The 25265-nt window shown below is 42.0% G+C and overlaps 2 protein-coding genes across 2 annotated transcripts in view; one reads left to right on the top strand and one right to left on the bottom strand.

Moving 5' to 3' along the window:
• The window catches only part of zdhhc17 (zinc finger DHHC-type containing 17), a 38433-nt gene extending 31450 nt beyond the window's left edge, over positions 1–6983 (top strand). Inside the window, exons 11-17 of the mRNA XM_022749603.1 lie at positions 1877–2001; positions 2801–2863; positions 2962–3055; positions 5192–5275; positions 5392–5549; positions 5696–5790; positions 6845–6983. Coding sequence (XP_022605324.1) covers positions 1877–2001; positions 2801–2863; positions 2962–3055; positions 5192–5275; positions 5392–5549; positions 5696–5790; positions 6845–6983 — 758 coding nt within the window. The remainder of the gene's footprint in view (positions 1–1876; positions 2002–2800; positions 2864–2961; positions 3056–5191; positions 5276–5391; positions 5550–5695; positions 5791–6844) is intronic.
• Positions 6984–10276: 3293 nt separating this feature from the next.
• On the bottom strand, positions 10277–24649 carry csrp2 (cysteine and glycine rich protein 2). The gene is made up of 6 exons (XM_022749684.1): positions 24574–24649; positions 22414–22536; positions 18338–18506; positions 16517–16646; positions 14157–14250; positions 10277–10490 (listed from the first exon to the last, which is right to left on the bottom strand). The coding sequence occupies exons 2-6, from the start codon at positions 22523–22525 to the stop codon at positions 10414–10416; spliced, it is 582 nt and encodes a 193-aa protein (XP_022605405.1). The 5' UTR covers positions 22526–22536; positions 24574–24649; the 3' UTR covers positions 10277–10413.
• Positions 24650–25265: the final 616 nt, after the last annotated feature.

The following is a 25265-nucleotide window of genomic DNA, read 5'->3' as shown; positions in this document are numbered from 1 at the left end:
GCTCCAGACAGTGTTTTACTTATCGGGTCATTTCAGATGTGGGTTCTGTCAACACCCAGTACTTTATGGAGACACTTAAGAAGATCGATGACTTCATGTAGTCCTCAGGGACTTGTTGAGGCCTCTCTCACTCTGTCCGTGCAAAGAAAGAGCTTATCAATGAGATCATAACTGTGCTGCATGGGTAACCGCAGAAGCTATTGGTTCATGCTCACCAACAAACCACAGCTGTTGATGTTGGGGCATGTTATTTCTACGCCTGTGTCTCTAATAGCTACAAGCAGCTAATTTTCCAACACATCTCTAGGGCTGCTTCAGAGGATTTTAGTGTCATGTGGTGTGGTTGTTGGTGTAACCTTTCACGGCTGGCGTACACATCAAGTGTGTTTTTACAGATTCAGTTTGATATAAAGCACGTGGTACCAACAGTGGAGGAACACGGTGCCTAGTAACGCCAGCTTTAGTCTTTCATTTGTGAAGCTACACCCAACCATTTGATTCAGGGGATGATCTGGTTTGGTTGGAGATGATGAAAGAAATAGGTCTGGTCCATCAAAAACTACTTTCCAGCCAGTCTAGCAGCGTGGTGTCTGGGATGGCAGATGGTCCACCACTTTGGTCAAGACTAAAATATCTCAGCAGCTACTGGAATATGGGACAGACATTCAAGGATGAATCCTATCGGTGATCCCCTGACTTTCCTCTAGTGCCGCCATGATCACATCAGTGGCTCAACCATTCATGATTCCACTTATTCATGCTTAATGATTCCTTAGGTTTTCATTTGATTTAATTTCAAGTTGTCCTATACTTTGGTTTATGACCAGATATTCCCATCAGCCTCAGCTGTACTTTGTGTGTTTAAATGCAAATGTTAGCATGGGAATATGCTAAACTAAGATGGTAAATATGATGAACATTGCACCTGTTAAACATCTGCAAAAACCTGTGATTAAGTTAGCGTCCGTATGTATTTTGGCATATATTATAAACTCGTGTTAGTAACAGTGCAGGTGTTTCATTTTAAGCCTGGACCAGGATCCAGACACATTAATGCAACACGCCTGCCACAGATGGAAGCTTTGAGCTCTGCCAGCTTCCATCCTCAAATCTTTTCTTGGAAGATTGTTGCAGCGATTTATTATTACACATCCACTAAGTTGGTGGACTCACAAAAGGCACATGTAAAAACCGGTGGAATGTTCTGTAAAATGGTAAAACCACCTTTCTTGGTTCATCTACCCTGAAGAAGGCAGTTTAAATGATGCCTCATTTAAACAGAATGACTACTTTGTGTATAGTTGTTTAAGCACTCGTGCAGTATTCACGTGCAACACTTCAATTTAGACACATTATACTTAATTCATGTTATTTTCTATCCTTGCTAGCAAATAAAAAATCCCACACACAGTCTAACTTGAGGTAAACAACTTCTTTGCAACGTTTCAGTGCTAGACCTACATCAGGCAACAATGAGGAGCCATCTTAAATAGGAGTGGCTGTAAGATGGGGACCAATCAGCTTATTCCACGTGAAATAGAAGATAACAATAAACAGACATCAATTCACTATAATAGTACATGATCTAATATATAAAAGAGTAGAAGATTGTAAACTCCACATAGTTACAAATTGAATAGGGAAGTTAATAATAATAATCCATTCAGTCTGAAGCTCCAGCCAGCAGCCAGTTAAACCACCACCTGATGTGTTGTAACATTTAGATGCAGATGTGTTAGTTGATGTCATCAGTACATCAGTAGTAGTGCTGTGTTTTAAAATCGTGTGGGATGTGATGATTGTGGTTAAAATAACAAACAGCAAGGTGATTCAGAAGAAGCGGTTTTGTCCACCATCTTCCTTAACCTCCCTGCACATCTGCCTTTCGCCACCGTCCACGTGCCCTTCCTGATAAACACCCTGGCTCTGTTCTACAACTTTGGAAAGTCTTGGAAGTCTGACCCAGGAATCATAAAGGCATCAGAGGAGCAGAAGAAAAAGGTGAACTGACAAGAAACAGTGTGTGACATTGTTTATCTCTGTGGTGTATATCACTATAATAAGTCTGCTGTAGTTGATACTTGCTTTTTGCACACATTTGTTTTGACATACAAACATTTTTTATTCCCCACATGTCGCTTCAGCTGTGAACATTTCAGTGGCTGATTCTCTGGCCTGCTGCCCAGAGTCCCCCCCCCCCCTCTCTCCCCGCTGTCCCTCATTATCACAGTCTAATGGAGGACAACGGGGCCTCTGCTTCTCACCAGGCCCCTGACTCTCCATCCTGTGATTGATGAAGAGCTAAATTTACCCTGCATTGTTAGCACAGTTCAGGGCTCACCACAGTTCAAGGCCAGTCTGCCACCTCAGATCAGAGGCTTCAAAGCAGAAGCTCCTCTTCCTCCTCTTGCCGTCCTGTAGATTAGGATTTTTGTGTCTTTAGTTTATTTGCACAGAAACAAATTTCTGATTTGTGCAGAGTAGATACAATCTAAGCCTCCCTTTTAAAAGGTATTTTTTTCCTTATAAACTAAACAAACTCACAAGTGAATTAAACTGTAAATCCCACTGTGGCCTTTGTCCCAGTTCACTGTGAACCAGCCAAGTCTCCAGTGTGATCATTCAGCTGGAAATCCGAGTTTCAGCTTGTACACTGTCAGTAGGTCTTTTGTTAAAGTGCCAAACAGTCCTCAGCAAGACGAATTTCTCAGTCGTTCATTCATTTTTCTGCCGTGTCTCTGTCTGCTTTTCTATTTTTTTTCTTGAAATCCTTCCTTTGTGTCTTGTTTCCTTCCTGCAGACGATCGTGGAGCTGGCAGAGACAGGCAGCCTGGATCTGAGCATATTCTGCAGCACCTGCTTGGTAAAGTCTGTCCACCCCCCCTGATGCCACACACTGAGGACCACGTCAACGATAAGGCATTTCATTTCAAACATTCCCTCGTGTGTGTTTCTTCACAGATACGGAAGCCCATCAGGTCCAAACACTGCGCCGTCTGCAACCGCTGCATCGCCAAGTTTGACCACCACTGTCCCTGGGTGGGGAACTGCGTCGGTACGTCAACAACGCCACACATTTTTACGAGAATGTCAACAACCGCAGAAACACATGGGCTTCCCAACAACCAGCTGCTCACAATTTCCCTCCTCAGATTGAGAGCTGTGGCTTTTTATTGTGTTTTATCGGCTCCAGATTCAACATGTGTCCTCTCTAAAAGCTCTGCTCTGAGTTTATTCTGGTTCTGCTACAACACAGAGACAAGCTGAGGGAATAAATATCATGATCTAACACAGAGGAAGTAAAAGGTAATATCTGGCTGATTGTAAAATAAAACCAGTACGACATAAAAACCTTAAGTGGCGCATAAAAAAAACTTCCTCAAGATGATGAATAATGTCTGAAATGAAGAGGGAAATAATGTGAGGAGGCGCTTAGAAAGCCGCAAGTGAAGCACCTGAGTGTGTGTGTGTGTGCTGAGGCTTGTCGTCTGCAGACTGGAAACAGTGGGGGAAGGAAGGAGTGCAGGGGGCTCGTTGCACTTCCATTTTTGAAAGCAGGTGGTCAGGATGAGGCTTTAAAGTGAGGAAACTGTCTGAACAAACAGCGAGTGCGGCCTGGTGACTGCTGGGACCAGGGGCCGTAAAAAGATTCAAAATGTTTTTAGACATCAGAAACAAAGTATTTTATGATGCAGTTGTGTCTCTCTGAGTTCATGTCAGGACGACAGTGAAATATGTGCTACTTCCTCTCAGTTAAAATCCTAATGTTCTAATTCCTTATGTGTGTTTATACTGTAGAATCAACAGTGCAGTTGTGTTGTAATTGAAGAAATGGACTGTTTGTTCTTTGTTAAACTCTTGTCAACGTCAAATCAACTTTATTTCTAAAGCACATTTAAACACAGCTTGAGCTGAACAAAGCGCTGCACAAAGGACGATTAAGATAAATAAAAGTGAGTAAAACAAATGTATAACGTAAGTAAAACACAAGGAAATCATTATAAATACACTGTATAAAGAAAACTACTACATCCTCATAACATACTAACAAAAACAAGAAAACAACAAGGAGCAAATACACTATTATGAACGTGACAACAGACAAAAAGGCCAGTGAATAAAAATGTATCTTTAGCTCCAGGTTTAAAAATAAAGATGGAGGGAGAACATCTGATGTCTAATAGCAACTGGTTCCATGATTCTGAAGCAGCTGCAAAGTTGTCAGCTTTTAGTGTTAGTCATGATCTAGGAGAAATCTCTCAAACACTTCAATGTTTAGACGTGTGTGACACGCAGCCACCCCGTCAGGTCAGCAGTTCTTTCCTTTTATCTCTACAGCTGTTAATCTCCTTCATTTGCACACATCTGCATGACTGTGTTAAATAAAAACTCCATTGGACAAGAAGTCTTTTTAGCCATGTTAGCAGTGGCAGCAGTGTCTGTCAGTCCATCCATCCGCCCGCCACTCCAGACCGACACTGGCTAAACTACGATGGTCAGCAAGCTGAACGGAACGTTTAAATGTTAGCATTGTGACGTTAGCATTTAGCTGTCTGAACATTTTCCTCCTTAAAGCCCCCCTTTGATGAAAATCAAGTATTTAACCTTGTTAATGTCCATATGATGTTTTTATATAATACAGACATGATGAGTGAACTAATCAGTCAACACCAATGACAGTCTCATAAAAACACATTCAGACAGCCAGGGTTTCATACATCACAAACCTAAGGAACCAATCCTGTCAACTTGTGGGGACGGGGGGCGGGGCTAAATAAACCTGAAACCTTGTCAGTACAGAGAGAGAGTTAGCCGTTCTGATACGTCTGTGTGTCGCTGATTTGATGCACAAAAACTCTTGTCTGGGTCTGACTGAAACTTGAAACTGAACTGAAGCTAAAGAAAAGTTGCTGATATGTTCTGATGTGCAGCCTGGAGCTTCTGCAGTCTCTGTGGAGGGTGAAGACATGTCTGACTCATTGCTTATCAGCACACTATCCAGAGAAACAGCAGAGAAACTTGGTTGGTGGTGATTTTGGACTGTGTTACTTGTTTGTCCATGAATTGACCAACTCATGCTGGTAACATAAAAAAAAAACTTGTCTTACTCTGACTTCAGTTGGCAGCGGCAGCCAAAGCGACGAACTGAGGTGATGAGAATAGACTCTGACGTGTTTCTTTTCCTCTTCAGGAAGTGGGAATCACCGCTACTTCATGGGTTACCTGTTCTTCCTGCTCTGCATGATCTGCTGGATGATGTACGGCTGCATCTCCTGTGAGTCAAAAAGCCTTTTTTTTTCTTTTTTTTTTCCATTTATTGCCCAACTTCCACACTTCACAATCTTTTCTGTTTCTCTTCTAACTTCTTCACTTCATCCTCTTTGCCCTCAGACTGGAGGATCCACTGTGCCACCAGTTACGCCAAGGATGGTTTCTGGCTCTATCTGACCCAGATCGCCTCCTGCTCCCCCTGGATGTTCTGGATGTTCCTCAACAGCGTCTTCCACTTCATGTGGGTGGCCGTGCTCATCATGTGTCAGCTCTACCAGGTCTGGATTCACCTTTTATACACCAGCGTCATCAGGCTGAGTCTAGTTGCCTGTAATTAGTGATAGAAGCTGTAATCGGTATGGATTTCAGCAGATTTTATTTCTGTGAAACGTTGGCTGACCTCTCTGCTCTCTGCCTGTCTCAGATCGCCGCCCTAGGAATCACCACCAACGAGAGGATGAACGCTCGGAGATATAAGCACTTTAAAGTCACAGCCACGTCCATCGAAAGCCCATTCAAGTAAGTGATCCTCTGCTATTTGTTTATCACAGACAGCCGAGTCTCATCATCTCAGCAGGGCTGCAGTAATAACAAGTCATGGGTCACTTCACCCAAATGTTGCAGATTCTTTGGGTTCATGTGCCGAGGTTTTAAAAATAGCCTCTGAGATTTGAATGAAAATTCATTTGTGTTGCTCACAGTTGTTAAGATAATTGCATTCAAGATTTTTAACAGCTGAGTCTCTTACTGGCAACAATGACGCTGTTTCTGTGGAAAAGGAAAAACTTTTCTTTTAACTACCTTCTCCAGAGGAACTAGTCCCTGTGTCTGTAGATTCACCAGAGTGATGGGAAACTGTTTCTGAGATGCTGCTGTTGATTTTTAGCGAAATTACAGTTTGTTTTTGTTCCCTAAAAGACATTGATTGCATGAATTTATTCATTTCCATGGACCTCTTCTCTTACCATGGCTGATCAGTGTTCCCAGAGAGGCTCTGAGCCTCTCTTCTGATTGGCTGACTGAGTGATCCAATAAAAATAAAACAGATTTCAGGTAAACGCTCAGCGAAACCAAATCCTACGAGGTTGAATGGTGGGTCCAGGTGGGCGGGGGCTTGGGGTATGGTGTGAGAGCAGTGACTGATTCGTTGTGACATCACAAAGTTACAGAAGTCCTTGTATTAAGGCTCAGTTTCTGAATACAGGCTGTGTGCATTTCTCTGTGGACTGAGCACTTTGATAATTCACAGTATTAATATAGAACCTAGACCTGCTATCTTTATCTTTTAGTTATCTTTTTTATCTATCTTTATACTATATGGGACCTTAAGCTCTGTGTCTCCTTTCTCTTCTGCAGGAAATCTCATATAAATCATGTAAACTAAACACATGCAGTTTCCTTAATGATGCCACTGTTAGTTGATTAGTTAGCACATATATAACTGCATATATGATATATATAGAGTATATCTATCTATACTCTTTCTTCACCCTTCCAGCACTGCTTGTGGAGTAGTGACACTGTTCCCTCTGACTGATGCCACTCATGTTCCTCCCTCTCTGTCTCTCTACAGCCACGGCTGCATCCGAAACCTCATAGATTTCTTCGAGATCCGCTGCTGTGGTCTGATCCGGCCCGTGACGGTGGACTGGACCACGCAGTACACAATAGAATACGACCAGACGTCTGGCTCGGGCTACCAGCTGGTGTAAGGGAGGAAGAGGAGGAGGAGGACGACGAAGAGGAAAGGGGGAGGGGGGGGGGAGCAGGGGGGAGTCGAGTGTCGCCGGATGGAAGAAAAGTTTGGAAGGATTACCCTCCCCCCTCTTTCCTCCTCCCCCCGGCGTTCATATCGGAGTGATGCTGTTCTTGGGAGCGCTTGCTTTTCTGGACCATCTCTCCCTCACCGATCAAAAGACTTTGGAAAAAAAAAAAAAATCAGCCAGGACTAGCATGCTGTTACAGGGCAACACCACAGCTACACCCCCCTCTCTCTGCCCTCACCACCACCTTTACTACTATTACTACTACTACTACTACTATTCTACAACATCGAGACTTCATTACTGTACTTTCACTGCTACCCAACCCCCTCCACCTCGTCTCTTCTCCCGAGCCCTTTGGACGGTGACGTTGCTGCCAGGCACGAACGGAGAGGAGAGAGGCCGATGGACGTGAGGAATTTCAAAATAAAAGCTGTTTGTACTGGAGACATGAGGCTGCAGAGACAGCAGCTCCATGACGTGGCAGTATCCTTCTTTCCCCTTCCCACTTTATATCCTTATTTATGGTGTCCCTGTTGATGTGCCCTGTATGTATTTTTTTTTTTTGTTTTTGATTGGTTCAGGAACTTTGCTGTTCCTGTGCTAATTAACTGTGGTGGCAGTGGAAGCTAAAGGAAACATGTTGTTGTTGGTTTTTTTTTGGTTTGTTTTTTTTTTTTTTTTTGTTTTTGATTGGGTCAGGAACTTTGCTGTTCCTGTGCTAATTAACTGTGGTGGCAGGGGAAGCTAAAGGAAACATGTTGTTGTTTTTTTTTTTTTTTTGTTTTTGATTGGGTCAGGAACTTTGCTGTTCCTGTGCTAATTAACTGTGGTGGCAGGGGAAGCTAAAGGAAACATGTTGTTGTTGGTTTTTTTTTGTTTTTTTTTTTAAATCATGCATTTGTTTCCAAGTATGATAGAGATAAGGGAATGTCTTTTTAAGGTCTTGATTTTGCACCGAGATGAATTTTGCATGGAGCTGATGAGGATTTGCCAACAATGTTGAACTTATCAGAGGAAAGTGTTGGGTTACAGGTTGAGCCGCTGGAGGAGTCCTACTTCTCACCTGCTGAAATAAAGCTGCATCCACTGACAATGAAATTTTAGGAGATAAAGAAGTGTTTTTTTTTTGTTTTGTTTTGTTTTTTTTGGCTAAGAAATAATCTGAAATCAGTTGCTGTGCAGTATTAAAGCAGGAGTAAGTGCGGGAAATGGGACTTCTTCAGCTGCAAATCACTGTAAACATGACAGAAGATATCCTACAGACAATGTGATACAGGTATATTTATTTTAAAACTATTTATAGATAAAGTAACTATCGTCTAGCGCCATCGTTTTTACATTTCACATCATTTTAGCTGAGTAGGTTTTTATGAGGAAAAAAATTATTAAAGACGTACCTGTAGCTGTTGAACATGGAAGCCCGAGAACTTCACCATAAACCTCTATAGACAGGTACAGCAGGTGTATTTATTAACAGCAAGAGACGAGTAGAAGAGAACGAGAACGCCGCCGAAGGACAGACGAGTTTACACGAAAGGTTCATTCCATGTGTGTTTTTCTCAAGAAGCTGTAAAAGTCTTATATGTTTTGTTTGTCTTTCGTCTGCCTACAACATTGCACTGATCCTTTTTTCTTTTGTAGTTTTTTTTTTTTTTGTTTTTTCTCCTTTGGCTGTTAATGAACAGAAGGGCCCAGCAGCGCCGCTTCGCACCGACGCTTCCATTGTTTACAGTGAGGAAGATGAGGGGCCCCCATCAGACATGACCCCCCCCCCCCTTTGTGCGGTCGGCTCCACAGAAGCAGCAGCAGGATGGACAGAAGTGTAAAGAATGTGCATCTGTACATAAACAATATCTTTCTCTGTAACTACTTTTCTTTTTGTCAGTGTTAGTTGAAGGTGCTCCTGATTTTTTTTTGTTTGTTGTTTTTTTTTTTTTGTTGTTTGTTTGTTTGTTTGTTTTTTTTTGGGGGGGGATTTCTTCCAACCACATGGAAAGAAGAAAATCACGTGACTATACTCCAAGTGTATGACTGTAGCTTCTAGTGATGTCTGACACTGCTGTCTATAGGCATTTTAACCCCTACATACCCAAAACCCCCATCCCTCCCCCCTGCCAAGAACCTCCACTGCATGTACGATGCTTGGGACAGCTGGGCTCTTGCCGCCTCCCCCCTCCCTCCGCCATGTCAATCCAACCCCATCGTCATCACCATGGTGACAGCCCGGCAAGCCACGTGTCTGTATATAGTGAATGTTAAGTATTTGCAAGTACTTTTCTGCATTGCGTTCATTTGTCTGTTTTTTTGTTTTGTTTTGTTTTGTTTTGTTTTGTTTTGTTTTGTTTTGGGGTTTTTTTTTTGTTTTGTTTTTTGTTAGTTTCTTTCTCTCAAATCCAGTGTGTTTAGTAGACGTTGTCTTTCAGGTCGCCAGATCTCCAGTCGGGCCCTCCTGTGCAAGTGTGTAATATATTTGAATGTTCCATGCTTGTGGACTGTAGTCATCCTAAAGGGTTGTTTTTTTCTGTTTTTTTTTTTTTATTTCTGTCATATATCGCTGGGTTTGTTATACCACTGGATGTACAAATTGTAAAGCAAAGACACTAGAGAACTAAGGCGGACGCCAAATTTTTTTTTTTGTTTGTTTTCTAAAAGCTGAAATGTGATCATGCAATAGTTTTAAGGATAGAGGGAGGTTATATTATATTAAGGCCTCGGAAACGTTTGGGCCTCATGTTTGCATCATCAGAAGGGGACAGTTATGTCATCATTCTGCGTTTCACTCCCACCTCCAACCATCTCGCTAACCACTGATGTCACTGCCCAACAAAGACGACACACAGTCGCTATGTTTTGTGAGCTACAAAAGTCAAACATCACGACTCTGCTCTTAGATTTCATATCAAAAACACGCCACCAGTGACGAGCCACTTGTGTTCTAATAAGGCCTTTTGAGTGACAGGAGCTAAATGTGGACTTGTGTTTTTTCTCCCAGCTCATCCAGGACAAACATTCAAAGCCATTTCAGTCATCACTAGTTCTTCCAGCAGCCTGCTCTGTCTCCCCTCTCACCTCACCACGTGGGATAATAAAAGAGAAAAAAAAAGATAAAGCACATAATCATCTTCAGTGCCTCTCTGCCCACCTTCAGACATCACTGTAACTCAGCTTCAGATGTAAACATATGGGCATGGTTCAGTTTTAATGGCTTTAATAATAAAATACAGTCAAATGTGAAAGAGTTTGGTTCGTAAATGTTTTTATTCGTATCATGAGCGTCTATTTCAGCATCAAAGCATTTAAGGTAGAAAACAGAAGCTGATGTCCATGTAGGACAGAGGAATGTTTGAAGGTGAGATGGTCTGACTGGTCCAGGTCATCACTGAGCGTGAACCAGAGCGCCAGCTCCTTGGCCGTATCCAAACCCTTTGGGCCCGAAGTTCTTGGCGTAACACGCTGTGGAGATGAAGAGGAAAGAGTTAGAGATTTTAGACACAGGCAGATTTTATTGTCACAGCATGTTCAGATTCACCAAACCTGCTGGATGGTGCATGTAAGGAAGAAGATTCACTGCTGATGAGCCCACGGTTGTGAGTAGACACTGTTTGAACTGAACTGAACTACACTGAACAAAAACAGATACACTTTTGTTTTTTCTCCCATTTTTCATGAATTCAAAATGAAAGATGTATGATTTTTTTTTACTACATACACAGAGGGTTTATTTCTCTTACACTCTCTTAAATGGGTTTAAATCTGTCACTGAGCTCTTCTCCTTTGCTAACATAATCCATCCACCTCACAGGTGTGTCATATCAAGACACTGATTCCACAGCATGGTTATTGCACAGGTGTGCCTCAGGCTGGTCACAATAAAAGCACCCTTTCTCATGCAGTGTGACACATGGCCTTTGCACAGAGTTCAAGTTATTGATTGAGGCCAGTGGAATTGTGGCCTGCTCCTCTTCAATGGCTGTGTGATATTGGCAGGGAGTGGAAAACGCTGTTGTGACACGCAGATCCAGATGATCCCAAACACTCAGTGGGTCACATGTCTGGGGAGCGAGGGGCTGGCTACTGCCACATTTTTAGAAACTTATGGGAGTGAACATTTTCTGGGCAACAGCTGTGATGGACATTCAGCGTGCCAAATGCATGCTACCTTTGTGTGATAAAACTGCACATTTTAAACATTTATTGTGACCAGCCCAGGGCACACCTGGGTAATAATCATGCTGTGTAATATGCCACACCTGTCAGGTGGAGTGTGTTGTGTTTTGTTCAGTGTAGTTACCCACTGTCTCCATGGAAAAAAAACTTCACAAGGAATTGTGGGTAATCATGCCATCCCATTTAGAAAGAGAGGTTGCTGTCGAGTTTTTCAAATGTTGATTCTCAATCAGATTTAGTCACATGGAGCACCTCAGACCAGTTACCACTGAGTTCCAGTGTGATGAGGTGAGCTACAGCTCAGTGGCATAATGTTACCTCAATGGATTGAAAGCTGTCCAGGTGAGAGGAACAGGATGTTTCACTGTGTTTTGGTGTAAATGTCCCTTTCATCTTTCGCAGGTTCCTTTACCAGGTAGTCTGCTGCCAGTGTTCACAGCAGAAATGTAATTTATCACAGTGAGTCAGCACGAGCAGCATAAGGACCCTGATATTGAAGCAGCTAAATGGAATTCAGCCATCTTTATTTTATTATATAGAACTCTGCTTTTCCTACTGTGACATGTTAACATGTGGTCTGTGGAAAAGACCAGGGAAGGTTCAAACTGAGTGAAATGACCCAGAAGTGGCAGTCATGATAAGAGCTGGTCGAATTCTTTAAATGATAAGTAAAGGAGCTTCAATGCTTCCTATCTCATCTCCTTTAGCATAGGAAACACTGGACTTTCCTTAGGAAAGGAAAGGAGAATACACTGTCCCACAATTCTTTGCTGAAGCAACTCCTAAACAAATGGAAATCCTTGTATGATTGTCTGAGCTCCAATCCATACATATAGATTTTTTTGTTTAAATTCCAGTTAGGAGTCATCATGAAGAACAAGCATAGTGAATTTATAGATAACAACATCATCTTTTTGTCTGTTTAAGTGTAAGTGCAGTCAGATTTTCTCCACACCGTTGTGTCCTTTCCTAAGTCCTTGTGAAGTCTCCTTCACATCTTTCCTTTCATGGCATTTTCCATGGAGGTCAAGGAGAAGTGGTTAGAATAGGAGATTATTTTGACTTTTCGGCTGCTTTATGCTCCTGCACTTCCTGTTTCCACCTTCAACCTGACGGCAGAGGTCTCATCAGCCAGGATAGAAAACACCTGTGTGTGTGTGCAGGTCCTAGCTGAAGACAGAGAACCAGTTTCCCAGCTCCAAGCTGTTTTTCTCACATCAACATGTAAAGTTTAAAATAAGCTCTCAGCACAGGTTGCGCTCCGACAGTGAGGTGCAGAATTTCTGACTTATTCTCTCCAAACTACCCCTGGATTTTTTTTTTTTTTGTTTTAAACCATTTGGAAACAGTTTTTTCTTTTACAAATAACCCGTCACGGCTCTCAAATTGTTCATGATGACAGTAACAACATCCAGCTGCTGCTGAGACAGAGTCAGGATGCCTCTTGAGTGGACAGCGAGCCGTCTGAGACTGAACCACTGATTGATCACAGCAGCAGTTTGGTTCTGTTTGGGTTTAAAGCCGAGATGCAACATTCCTCCTCCTCATCAGTACAAGGTTTCATTATGACATTCAGCAAACACTGCTCTCCTGCGGTCTGTGTGTGTTTATGTGTGTATCAGTGTGTGTGTGTGTTTTCATCCTGTCTCATTGTACTGATGAGGAGAAAGCAATCTCTGTGGAGCTCAGACTGCAGATGTTTCTGCCCACTGGAGTCTGGTGGACAGTGAGCAGCTCTGTGAGCAGGACAAAGCTGGTGTCATCCAGCCAAACCAACACACCACTCGTCAAATAACAGGATGACACCAAGTAGAACAGTCTGTCAACATCGTTGCATAAGAGCCAGTCCCTCCAGTTCTGTTTTTGCTGATATGATCACATCAACCAACCGACAGCAGCTCAGCTTTAAAAACTTCTCTGTGAAACCACAATAGTGCTCAAACACTCTTGAAGTCTGTGGTATGAGATCATATCACCGGGCACACAGACTAGCTGAGGACTCGTTAGTGTTGTCATGACAATCCACTAATCCTTACCTGGGCCAAGTGTCACAATGTTTGCAATGGTTGAATTGTGAAAGTGAAATTGTCCACTTGGCAGATTTTATGCAAACATCAATATGATGTTAGCATGCTAACAGTGACAATGCAAACACGCTGAAGTCAATCCGGTGTTGTGTTTACCATGATCAAAGTGTTCGTATGCTAACATTTACTAATTAGCTCAAAACACAAAGTAGAGTTTTGCAGGTATTTGGTCATAAACCAAAGAAGTGGACAAATTGAACCTTTGGCCTGATGATAACGCTGGATGAAATGTTGGTGCAGTTCAGCTTCTGTGGAACATGCATGTCTCTGTCAAATAACTAAAAAAGTCACATGGTCTCACACCCATAACTTGTTCTTAGAGCTTTCCTGAGCAGTCAGTCTCCTGATTTGAGATTTGGAAACGTGGAGTCCAAACACACCATACCTGAGCATCAGTCTTTGCTTTGCTCTGTGTTCATGTTGTTATTCAACATCTGTCTTCTTGTAACCTGACGTTACTGCTGGCTCTGGTTCCACTTCCCCTCCACATTTTCATTCTCCCAGAGATTTAGTTTAGGTGTCACAGGATTTCAAATGTCCCGGTCTCTTCTATGAAACTCCAGTATGACTGAATGTAGCACCAGTAGTCAGTGATGACACATCATAGTGAATGTATTACACATTAATGGATGTTCATCTGTTTTAAAGGAGAGATTGTGTTGCTGCTGGATCGCTCTGTAGCAGATTAATTGCATCACTATGTAAGTGCTGCATGGTTGATTTATTCCGCTCTTGTTTTGCCGGTGCATGTGTTGGCTAAAGCAAATGTCATGTTATACTGTGAAATCTTATTAATGACTGAGGAAATCACAGCTGCAGCTGTAGCGCTGTAGTGAAACACTGCACATATCCAGCCTCGTCTCACCTTTGCAGTAGATTTCTCCGTCTTTCTCCGTCTGGGTGGTCGACTCCAGGCTCTTGCCACATTTTGCACAGCGGAAACAGTTCTTATGCCACGGCTGTGAAGAGAAAGAATTTTAATTTAATACCCACAGTGGCAGCTGTTCAAGTCTGTCTTCATGCCTTTATGCTAAATCTACCTTAGATTGTTAAAACTCCAACAGAAAAGCTTTTGTTTGCGTTTTTTACAGCTGATAATTGCTCATGTTTCCTGGATCGCGTTCCCTCATTGTTTCCCATCAGAGCAGCTCAGTTTCCTCACAGCCGGGGGGCTTTTCTGAATGTCTTCATTAGACAGAAAATTACAGGTTATGCTTGAGATCGTGAGCGGAGCCTCAAATAGATTTTGTCCCATTAGGAAACACATTAACGGCTACCCGCCCGATGACATCACCACCTATAAATCAGCTGATGTGTGAATCCTCATGTGATCAGCGACAGGAAACGGTCCACTCCCGTTTTTAGAGGAAACAGAAATATTTGCTCCTCTGTGAACAAAGATCTCGCTACAGTTAGAGCCTCATGACTTCATCTACTGTAAATCTGTGTGTCCACAACATCTGCCTCACACGATTAACACCAGCTGTTAGGAAGCTCCCATCCAAACTTTATGGAATAACTTCAATCAGAAAAACAGGATCTGTGTTCTCTCATTAGGAGCGGCCACACCAAATCTTGTGCGCTGTAAAAACCATGTGTGTTCAATGCAGTCAAACTACTTTCACCCACGCGGTTTGTGATGTCACCTGTTCTCTTGTGGCGTTCAAGGAACCAACGCAGCCTGGGTTAGAGGTCTGATTTCTGTTGGGGTTAAATCAGTATGTGATGGTAGCTCTGTAAAGTTGAAGTTACACATTTGAAAATTAGATCATAACCCCATTAAGTTCACAATGCAGCTTTAAATCATAGGAACATTTGTGGAGTCTCTCCCACTGTTGTCATGACAACGCATAAATCCTCATATGAGCCAAGACTCATCATTTTTGCAACTTGGCTGAACAAGTGGAAGCTAAGGAGTGGACTTGGCAGATATCACAGTTTAATCTGGCTGACAGTGAAGAGTGTATCCAAAGTGTTTTACTCTGCAAACATCCTCCGGCTTCACTGTCACTTCACGCTGCTACATTTACTGTGTCGTAAAATAAATATGAGCTATGATACAAAAATGATTAGTCAAGGGCGACCTGATGCCTGAGTGGTTAATGTGCATATCAAATGGGCTCTCAACTGAGTTCCCGGTTCGGACCATTTGCTGCATGTCATTCCCCGACTGTCTCCCTGCTTCTCCTGTCTGTCTGCGCTATCTCTATCTAACAAAGGCATAAAATTGCCATAAAGTGATTAGTTAACTGATTGTATAGTCAAACATCAGAAAAGTATTTGTCCAATTGATTAATTGAGTCATTTATCAAGCAAAAATGCCACACACTTTATCTCTCTCATCTTTTCAAATGTGAGGATTTGGACACACTTGGACAAAATTAGCTAAATTACCAATTCATGCTGATTACTTAAGCCTGCGTTAACAGGCTGAGTGGAAACAAAGTGCAAACACAACACTGACATATGAAGCTGAGTGACTGTTCAGTCAGGAAGAATCTCCTCCACGCTTACTAAGTCACAAGCACTGTTTCCCGCTCTCTCTACGCTCCACCAGCTCATTCCCGTCTGCATCCAATTACAACCTGACGCTGTGGCCTACAGTCAATCACTCGTACGCGTCCTCTCTCTCTCTCTCTGCTGTCGATAAGAATCGCTGGCCCACCTCCACCCCTTCACCACCTCGACCATGGATGACCATATCCAATCAAAACAGTTTCCCTCTCATGAAGACGTTCCAACCCTCAAGCTCCACTGCTCATCACCACCACCAGTGTGTTGAAGATTCCTCTAATAGGAAGCACCTTACTCCTATGGACTGTTCCCCACAGTGATCCTCTGATGAGTCTCTCCTGATTGAAAGGGAAATTGTGTGAGCACACACACAATATTCATTCTCCTTTTAGCTCTGATTTGTTCTCCACCGACTCCTGAGAGAAATATCAGGCAGCTTGTTGCAAAATGTGTTCGTGTTCAGTCCGGTGCTGGACAGGCAGCGTACAGTTACACATAAACACACAGATAAAAGTATGGAGAGAGGCGTTTTATGGGTAGAGATTACAACAGATGACCTGTGTGTCAAGCAAGCTGATTGGCTGAGCCAGTATATTTGCTAACATGCAGCCAGAAGAAGAATAAATAGAAGCATAATTCCAGCTTGTTTCATTGTAACTATAAAACATTGATAATAGTGGCTTAAGAGGATGCTTTAGATCCGACTCTCACCTTGCCCGCCCCCATGATCTTCTCAGCTGCATAGACAGAGTCTCCGCACCGGGCACATTTCTCTGAACCTCCAAACTTCTGGGCAAATTTGGACGGGTTGTGGTTGGTGGTGGGTCTGTGAGTCTGTGTCCTGGGGGGAGATACAGAGACAAACAAGGATGAAATATTGTCTCCCAAAAAACAAAAGTGAATCCAGCAATTTGGCTTTAAGTGTATCATTCAGTATTTATAATTGTAACTATCCAGTCTATACTTGTTTTGTCATTTAAATTCTTGAACAGATCCTTTAAAATGTGGTTAAATTTGAATGATTATTGTGTAAAATACTCTTTTAGAGAAACTCATTTTGAAATGAAACTTGTCTCTGCAGGGAAACAAAAATAATGGTGAGTTATATATTATATACTGGCCTTAAGAAGTTAAAATAAAACCTTGAAAACACTGCTAACTCTTTTCAAAGTTCTTCCTGTGCTTCATTAATATTTACTGACAAACTCCTTTATTAATGATTGTCAAAATATTCTAACAGGCCAGAAATAAAACTGTCACACCCTCCTCCTCTGCCAGTGGTGGGAAAGCGAGCAGGGCACCCTGGGGCCCCAGAACGGTGCTTATCGAAGGGTGACTGCCAGCCCCAGTGGCCCCTGAATGAAGCCCTTTGTGGCCACAGACAGAGAGGAGGGTGAGCTGGTTCTTGCTGGTTACATAATAAACTCTTTCATAACAATAATCACCTGACGTCTGGGGCAGGAATAAACACTCAGGGTACAAGAGTGTGTGTGTGGGCGCTGCTGTGGTTTCCTGTTTGTTTGTTTTTTGGTGCCCACACAGTTACAAATGTGTAGTCTCTCAGATGTCAGGTCTCAGAAGTGGGTGTAATTTTGCATTTTCAGCAGCCAGTAGTAGGAGCTCTTGGAAGGCAGTGATCCTGATCTATGAGATGATGTATTAATCTCTTGGATCATCCGAGTTTCAGACCTCAGCTTTGACTTTTCTCCTCCTGGATCTCCACTTTCTACCAAACCAGCTGGGAACTGCTGCAGCTAAACTGAATCTGATCAAGAGGCAGACTGCCAGTCTTCCCGTCAAGGTTTCTTTCCTCTCTCAGAGCCTCGTGGTTCAGGCAGCGAGGAGCAGAAAAGGTTTGATGTCTTTAAACTGCAGGACTCGAGCCTCATGTATCTGGCTCCCGAGACTCCTGATCTGACATCTGCCTCGTGCTCGAACATCAACAACGTAATAATCTTTTATTATTGACCATTCTCCCATCTGGTAATCCTTACAAAGACCTGGTACAAGTTTACTGTCTTCCTTTGGAACCAAAACCTTTAAGCTTTTACTTCCTGGACCATCTCCGGAACGACTGACTCTCTACTGACTCGTTGCATTTATCCTGTTTGGAGACAACAGCACTGTTGGTCTCTTGCCACATACTTAAGGTGCCCTGAACTCACTGACCTTGTCAACTTCGTTGCAGCCAATTATGCAGTGAAGTCAGATGAATGATCCTTTATTTAGACATGTCAAGGCATCATTTGTGTTGCTAAAGCTATGAAATTGCAAAACTGGCAGCTCTAATTTAAAGTCGTTTCATGGTTACTGGCAGCAACTGGATGTCAACACAAGTCTGAACAACAGCGTACAGAGTGATGAAGCTCTGCATGACAACATCTGTAATTATTACGACACATATGACACACCCACACAGCATCCATTAAATAACGTCTGCCAGAAATTATCCTCTTGGTCACAATTAGTCACAGTGACTTGAAGGATTTAGAGCACCTCTGTACAGTATATACAATCACTGGCCCAGCTTACTCTTCAGGTTTGATTCCCAGCCGCTCTCCTCGGTCCATGTTGAGTGTTCCCGCCCCCTGTCCGTAGCCGTAGCCTTTGGGGCCGTACTTCTTCCCGTAGCATGACTTGCAGTAGATCTCCTGGTCGTGAATAGCCAGTGTGGTGCTGTCTAAGCCCTTCCTGCAGACCACTGTGGACAGAGAGAGAGAGGGAGTTGCAGTAATCATATCAGCTAACTAACACCCTTTTTACACCACAATTAGCCGTTTTTTTAAACACAGGTAAACTCGCTAATAAAACCCGATTGACCCCTTTTTCACTGCCAGTTGAGTTTTCCTTTCTTTTTGGACAGACGACACATACAACTGCCAGGAGTGATGTCATCACATGCACTTACAGAGCACACACACAGATGCAGGACAGAGAGTGAACTGCTAGCCACCGTGCAAACTGGTAAAACAGATCACATCTCATCCCCAGGCTTGTGCTCCTGGAAAAGTGTCTGAGCCTCCGTGTGAGATGCTTTGATTGGTGATTGTGTGTCTATATAATAATTTACTTATTTCGGGGCTGCAGCTCACTCTGTCATCCCAGATCTCAGCCACTTTTATCAAGTCAGAGCCACTCAGAGGGCAAAGGTCATTTTGCTGGACTCCCATCACCCTCTCCATGCAGAGTTTCGACTCCTGCCATCAGGAAGGAGGTATCCTTTCCCTAGGAGCCAAATCAAACAGACATTTGAGGTCGTTTGTTCCGTCAGCTGTTGGTATTTTAAACAAGCTGTTGGCCTAGTTGTCATTGCAATTAACAAATACTGACAGGCTCTTGGTGCCTCATATCTTACTGTAATTTATTATGATGAAATCTACCGTCCGTTAGATGGTTTTATGTATCTATTTATTGTATTACTTTATTTATGATGTGCACTGGTTGTGTTGGTGACTACTGTTGCAAACCAAATTGCCCCTCGAGGACAATAAAGACTTTCTAATCTAATCTAATCAGAGTGCAGTGTAGCGGCAGTGTTTCTGGTTTAGCAGCACTGTGCTGGACAGGTGACAGGTCTACTGTCTACAGCGTCTGTGCTCTGAAAGACGTTACAGCAGAACAAGAGTGAAAATTTACATCTTCTTCAACTAGGTGTTGTGTTTTACATCACTGATCAGAACCAGAGCCGATAAATACCTGTGTCTACTGTTCATCTGACCCGGGACAAAGCGCTGATTATTGTCTTTTCTATTGCTGACAAAAGCCCGATGTTAGCGGGTCTTAGCGGCTTTTTTGACCAGTGGAAAAGGGGCTAAAGACGAACAGTATCTTCTTGTGATCAGAAAGTAGCAGTGGAATTATTATTTTAACTAGAAAATGTTCTGCTGAAAGTTTGCACTTGAATTAGACAGAAACAGTTTTTACACCTGATGATGTTTGACCCTTCAAGCTCAGTTTAACACTGACACTTCAACCTGAACTCAGACGTCTTTCAACCTTTCTCTTTGAACTGCTGCTTCAACTTCTCTCAGTATTTCAGCTTTAAATATTGCAACTGCAAATTTTAAGCAGTGAGCCCACAAAATGTGTCTTTAGAAAGTTTTGGCTGTTCCAGTCCCGTACAGACTGTACATCTGGTTAATGTGAAGTGTCTTGAGAGAGGCAAGAGATTTAAACCTGAAGGGAAAAGATACTTGGGGAGTTGCCATCTTTCATTTCTCATCTCAAATGTGACTTTTTGTGTCTGTCATCTACATCTTTTCTCTTTTTTCCACCAGAGTGTGATGTTTTTTTAAGCTTTGGGGATTTTTGTGTGACATTCCCTTTGCTCCAACTGCATGTGCACATAATTTAAGACTCTAAAGGCAAAAAATATTCATATGCAGAGAAGGAAAAGACATTCAGCACTGGGACTATATTTTCTTTATCCAGATTTTTATCATCACAACTGGTTTTCCTGACGTCAGTTCTGGATTTATTGAAGTTTAAACTCCAACAGCTACTGTATGTTGTTGAAGAATTAATTTTTATGGATTAAGCATTATCTGAAAAAAACAAAAACACAAAAGAACTGCAGCTGCTTCAGACAACTGAATTCTTCACACCCTGGTCTGCACTGTGTGACCACCTGAAACTGGTTTAAGGTTTTATGTCGTGCTTGAAAAATGTCTCCACTCACATCTCTGATCTCGATGACCAACACTTTCAAAATAAAAGCTTCTGGCAGCTTGTCAGATGATTTCTCTGCATCAAATCAAATGGCTCCTAGTCTTCATATTTGCTTAACCACCTTTGTTGCAGTTGTCATGGTTTCTCTTTGTTTTTGTTGAGTATTTCCAGTTCCCCTCCAACATTAATTAATTTTTGCGTTGCCACTGGCAATCGAGTATTAACAAATAACGAAGAAAAAGCCACAGTAAGTGGAGTCATACGAAGCTTGATTTCAACTGTGTGACTTTCCTGTCTTTCATACACAGAAATCAAAAGTGTTGAATATCAAACTGTGAAACTGGAGGAAAGGGCAAAGGAGAGCCAAGGACACCAAGTCCCCCTCACTCATCATCTCCTCGTGGTAAGACAAAGCAGCCTTTGTAAATGAAACGCTGGAAAAAATAAACTCATCTTTTGTGGCTCAGATTGCTTTGGTCTCTTCTTAATGGCAGTGTGAGTATAAATCCTGTTCTCCATGCGAGGGACAATCTTCACTGACATTTCAAGAACGGTTCAGGAGCAGGACAGGCCGCCCACTCGTCCAGCAACCTGACAATAATGCAGTGTGAACTCTGAGAGAAATGTCAGTACAAGCTCTCTTTGATGCGCTGCGGAGAGGTGAAGCAGAGTTCACAGAACTTTGATAGTGAACTTGAAAAGATATTTTCTTCAAAAAAACAAAATGTGCAGTTAGTCAAAGTTCATATTTTCAAAGTGTTTGTCTGGTTTGACTTTCTGATGACATTTCTAGCTTTCCTCAATAAGAGTTTCCCAATCAGTCTTTGTTCGCAGTATCATGACAAGAACCAGGGATTCACTGCTCCAACTTTTTCCAATAGCTAAACTCTGCACAGTACAGATCCAATACCGATACTCTCTTTGCTGCAAGATTAAAATATGTGTAACACTACCTCACCACCTCTGGAGGACCATTTTATAAAAGTAAAAACTTCACATTATTTCTGAACTATAACTGGAGAGTGTACACCAGTCTGCTTTTTTAGGCTGATGCATATTTTAAACATTTTGTTCTAGAGAGTTTAAGAGATTTATGACCCGTATGTAATAAAGTCAGTATCGGCAGATATTGATCCAGTGTATCTGTGCGTCTCTACCATAAAGAATGATGAATGTCGATGCAGCAGAGCCTCAGACATCTTCACTTTTAGTCCCTAGTATAATGGCCAAAGCTGGATCCTCCACTTCCCATAATGCATCTTAATAATGTCTCTTCATAAGACACCCCTCCCATTGTCTTGGAGGTTGTCCTGGCCCACATCAGCAGGCAATTTGTTGACATGGGTGGGTCGTCAGCTGATGCCGTTCACCTGGGGCTTCCACAGCATAAAAGCTGGTTCCCCTGTGATCGCTTGTCCTCTCCCTTCCAACTGCTGACGTCCATTTGTTTTGCTTTTGCACCTAGGACACCTCTACAGCACATGTGCCACTCATCCATGCACTGCTTTCTACTTGCTGATTTCCACACCTCATTGCTTATTTGTCTTATGTTTTAGTTGTAATACATAGTTTGTTTTTAGTATAGCTTTTGGCGGACTCCCTTCTTGTCACATTCACTGAGCCAGTTTGTAACACATGCCTGGGAAATGCCTTTGTCTTCATAACACAGGTTTTCTGTCATGTGTAGTTTGTGAATCCAGTCTGAGATGACACTGATGACATCATCAGGGTCGGAGTACCCATCTCACAATAACCACAATAAAAAGTGCTGATTCCACTGACTGTCTCATCGTGGGAAATCACTATAAAAATGTGTGGCATGCTTTGAAAGCAGTGAAGCGTGTAGTTCATGGGTTAAACCATGCATAACCACAAAATACTGTCTTTCACACTTAATGGTATACCACATGATACAGTTACATCCGAACAGCAACACTTACTGCAGAGGAAACAGCATTTGTGGAAACTCTTTCCGTCACACTGCACTTCCTCAGCGTGGTACACCGTCCCACGGCACGCTGCGCATTTGTTGCCTCCTCCCCAGTTTGGCATTGTGTGTGGTCCTGACAGGAGGCAGAGAGAAGATATGAGGTGAGGTTACTTAGTCTGTTCCTCCTCTGCTTGTTCTCATATGTCCTCATCTGAACCTTGGAAACAAAGCGATTTTTCCGATGCTATTCATGACTGTGAAATTGAGCGTGAACTTCAGCAACACCCTTCGTCAATCATATTCACACACAGTTCCACCTGGAGGTTGCACCTTAATAATAGCGCCTGATAAGCTCTACTGGGGGTAAATACCCTGCTCAAAGGCACATCAACTGTAGATTTTGATTCAGAGAAGTACTGAGTGTCATATTTAAAGCTGCATCGACCTCTGAGGACCTGTACTGCTGGATATCTAATCACAGTAGCACACTTTGAAATAAAAACCACTGCTGCAGGCCACAACTGCCACTCTGAGAAAGAAAAAAAAACACACTGCAAACGAGGTCGGCCTAAACAACAGGGTAGACTAATACCCAGAGGAATGTTTTAGGGCGCCGTGCTTTAGGGCTTTTGTTGTCGGGCCGTGGCTGCGGGGTATAGACACAAACAGCAAAGAATACATGCGTGTGTGAAGTAACCTACATGACGCACCCACATGTGCATCTGCCTGTAATTACAAACTCACTCATTTAACATTTTAAGATATGCTGCTTTCCTTGTGTATCACCCACCGCAAAGCAAGCCTGCTGTGATATCATACTCTAGAGATTTCAAGTGAAAAGCTCCATGATTCTTAATTAAGTGAAAAAGAAAACACTTAGCAGTATAAACTACTAATCTTGTCCTTGTAAATCCTCCTCCCAGCTGGATTAGAGACTGCAGGACAGGTCCAAACACGAGAGGGGAATAGAGGGCCACTAACATTACTCTTAAAGTTCCTGCAGTGGTTGGTTGTAATGAGAAAGTTGGTGTTGAATACTTTAATTTACGACCACAGTCATTTTAAAGAAACAGCTTCACTAAGATTAAGAGTTCAGATTTGGGTCTTTGATTACAGTTAGATTGACACTGCCAACGATTAATCAGTGTCTTTAAACTTTGCATGTTTTATTCAGAATTCATTGTTTGTATGACCCAAAAAAACAGTTTTGAGATCATCATTGGACACTGAATCGTTCCACTGAACCAAGGCTAATGACATTTTTTATTGTTGTTGAACTCTTAAATGCAGAATGATTGTTTTAACCTTTTCAATGTGGAAACTCTGGAACGGATTACTGCCTTTAAAATAGCTTATATCTGCTATTTAATTACAGTCCAATGAAGAAAGTCTTCGTTCCCTTCTCTAATGTTTTCCTGGCACTTGTTACATAATCTTTTCAGATGACTGTTGTGGGTGCACACTGTGACCCCTCTGACCTTTGACAACCTCAACAGTGGCTCCTGCACCAGGTCTGTCAATGGTGATTAATTAAATACTGTCAATATATTGAATTTTTTTGAAGTCTCTTGGCTAGAATAAAGGTTATAATCTATTGTTCTGAGGCTTTAAGATATTTTACGAAACTGCTGGCCACAGGATTTTAATTGTTAAAATATTTTTTATTAGTTACATTTAAAGCTGCCACTTTGGATATAAATCACATTATAACACAAAGCAGTGTTAGCCTGTTATTATATTTTTAGCATTTATAATATTGTAAAAGTTGTATATTTATTTAAAGCTAGCATGTTTTGATACTACCCTTTATTTTCTTGGGCACGTTTAGCTTGTTAGCCTGATAATTTGGTTTTAGGTGATTTTAACGAGACAACAGCTAATTAAAAGTTATTACTATTGTCTAGGTGTTGAATAGTTGACAGAACTTTTCACTGTAAAAGTAAAAATTAACATTTTCAACTTGCAATGAAGTTATTGCGCACAAGTTATCTTAAGTTTATAAGCTAACTTATCAACGTGAACAAAACAGCACATTCAATGAAGCGAATATAGGCATCAACAAAAATAAACAGACATAACTTACATTAAACCTATTTATCTTCAGTAAATCAGTCTGTCACATACAGCATTTAAGTTTCAGTACATTATGTTAGAATTAAATTAAAGTTACCTTTACGTAGGTTTTTAAAAAGCAGCTGTGAACGGTGTTCAGCTGCAGTTGAAGGTGATAACTGCGTATCCAGACCTCTACTACACTGACGCTAAAATGCCACATACTCCACATATTTACTGTCTGTGGGAGGAGGGATTTTGAGGGGCGTGAACTCAACACTGCTACCTTCACTTGCTGTCGGAAATTTCATGAATACTGTTAGCACTGAAGGTACATATCTGAAAAGAGGACTCATTGCTACATTTCTATACACCTGTGAAAAGTACCATGTTCACATCAAAGAGTTTTTTTATAAGTGGAATCTCAAATCTGAGAAATTGTATTGCATAGTTACAGACTTATATTGAAATATGGTTTACGCATTGATAACTGACTTAGTATTTTTGCCACCTGAGAAATTGCCTTAAAGGTCCCATACTGTATAAAGGCAGATGTCCATGTGTTGTTTGGTTATAAAGTAGGTCTGGGTTCTATATTAATACTGTGAAAGTATCAAAGCGCTCAGTCCACAGAGAAATGCACACAGCCTGTACTCAGAAACTGACCCTTAAAACAAGCTGTCAGGACTTTGAGGTAGAGCTGACTTTGTGATGTCACAACAAAGCAGTCACAACTGTCAACTATGCCCCCAGCATGGTCCACCTGGACCCACCGTCCAACCTGCAAGTGTTTACCTGAAATCTGCTATA

This window comes from Seriola dumerili, unplaced genomic scaffold (assembly GCF_002260705.1).
Source record: "Seriola dumerili isolate Sdu_G_001 unplaced genomic scaffold, Sdu_1.0 BDQW01000138.1, whole genome shotgun sequence".
Taxonomy (NCBI): domain Eukaryota; kingdom Metazoa; phylum Chordata; class Actinopteri; order Carangiformes; family Carangidae; genus Seriola; species Seriola dumerili.
Note: the sequence above shows the minus strand (reverse complement) of the source record. Positions and strands in the feature narration are given on the sequence as shown.

Excerpts from the sequence above, each read along its gene's own strand:
- csrp2 (XM_022749684.1), bottom strand. The coding sequence starts at position 22,525 with ATGCCAAACTGGGGAGGAGGCAACAAATGCGCAGCGTGCCGTGGGACG. Across the intron at positions 16,647-18,337 it reads CTGGGAATCAAACCTGAAGA|GACACAGACTCACAGACCCA; the intron begins GTAAGCTGGGCC and ends ATCTCCCCCCAG. Across the intron at positions 14,251-16,516 it reads AGATCATGGGGGCGGGCAAG|CCGTGGCATAAGAACTGTTT; the intron begins GTGAGAGTCGGA and ends TTCTCTTCACAG.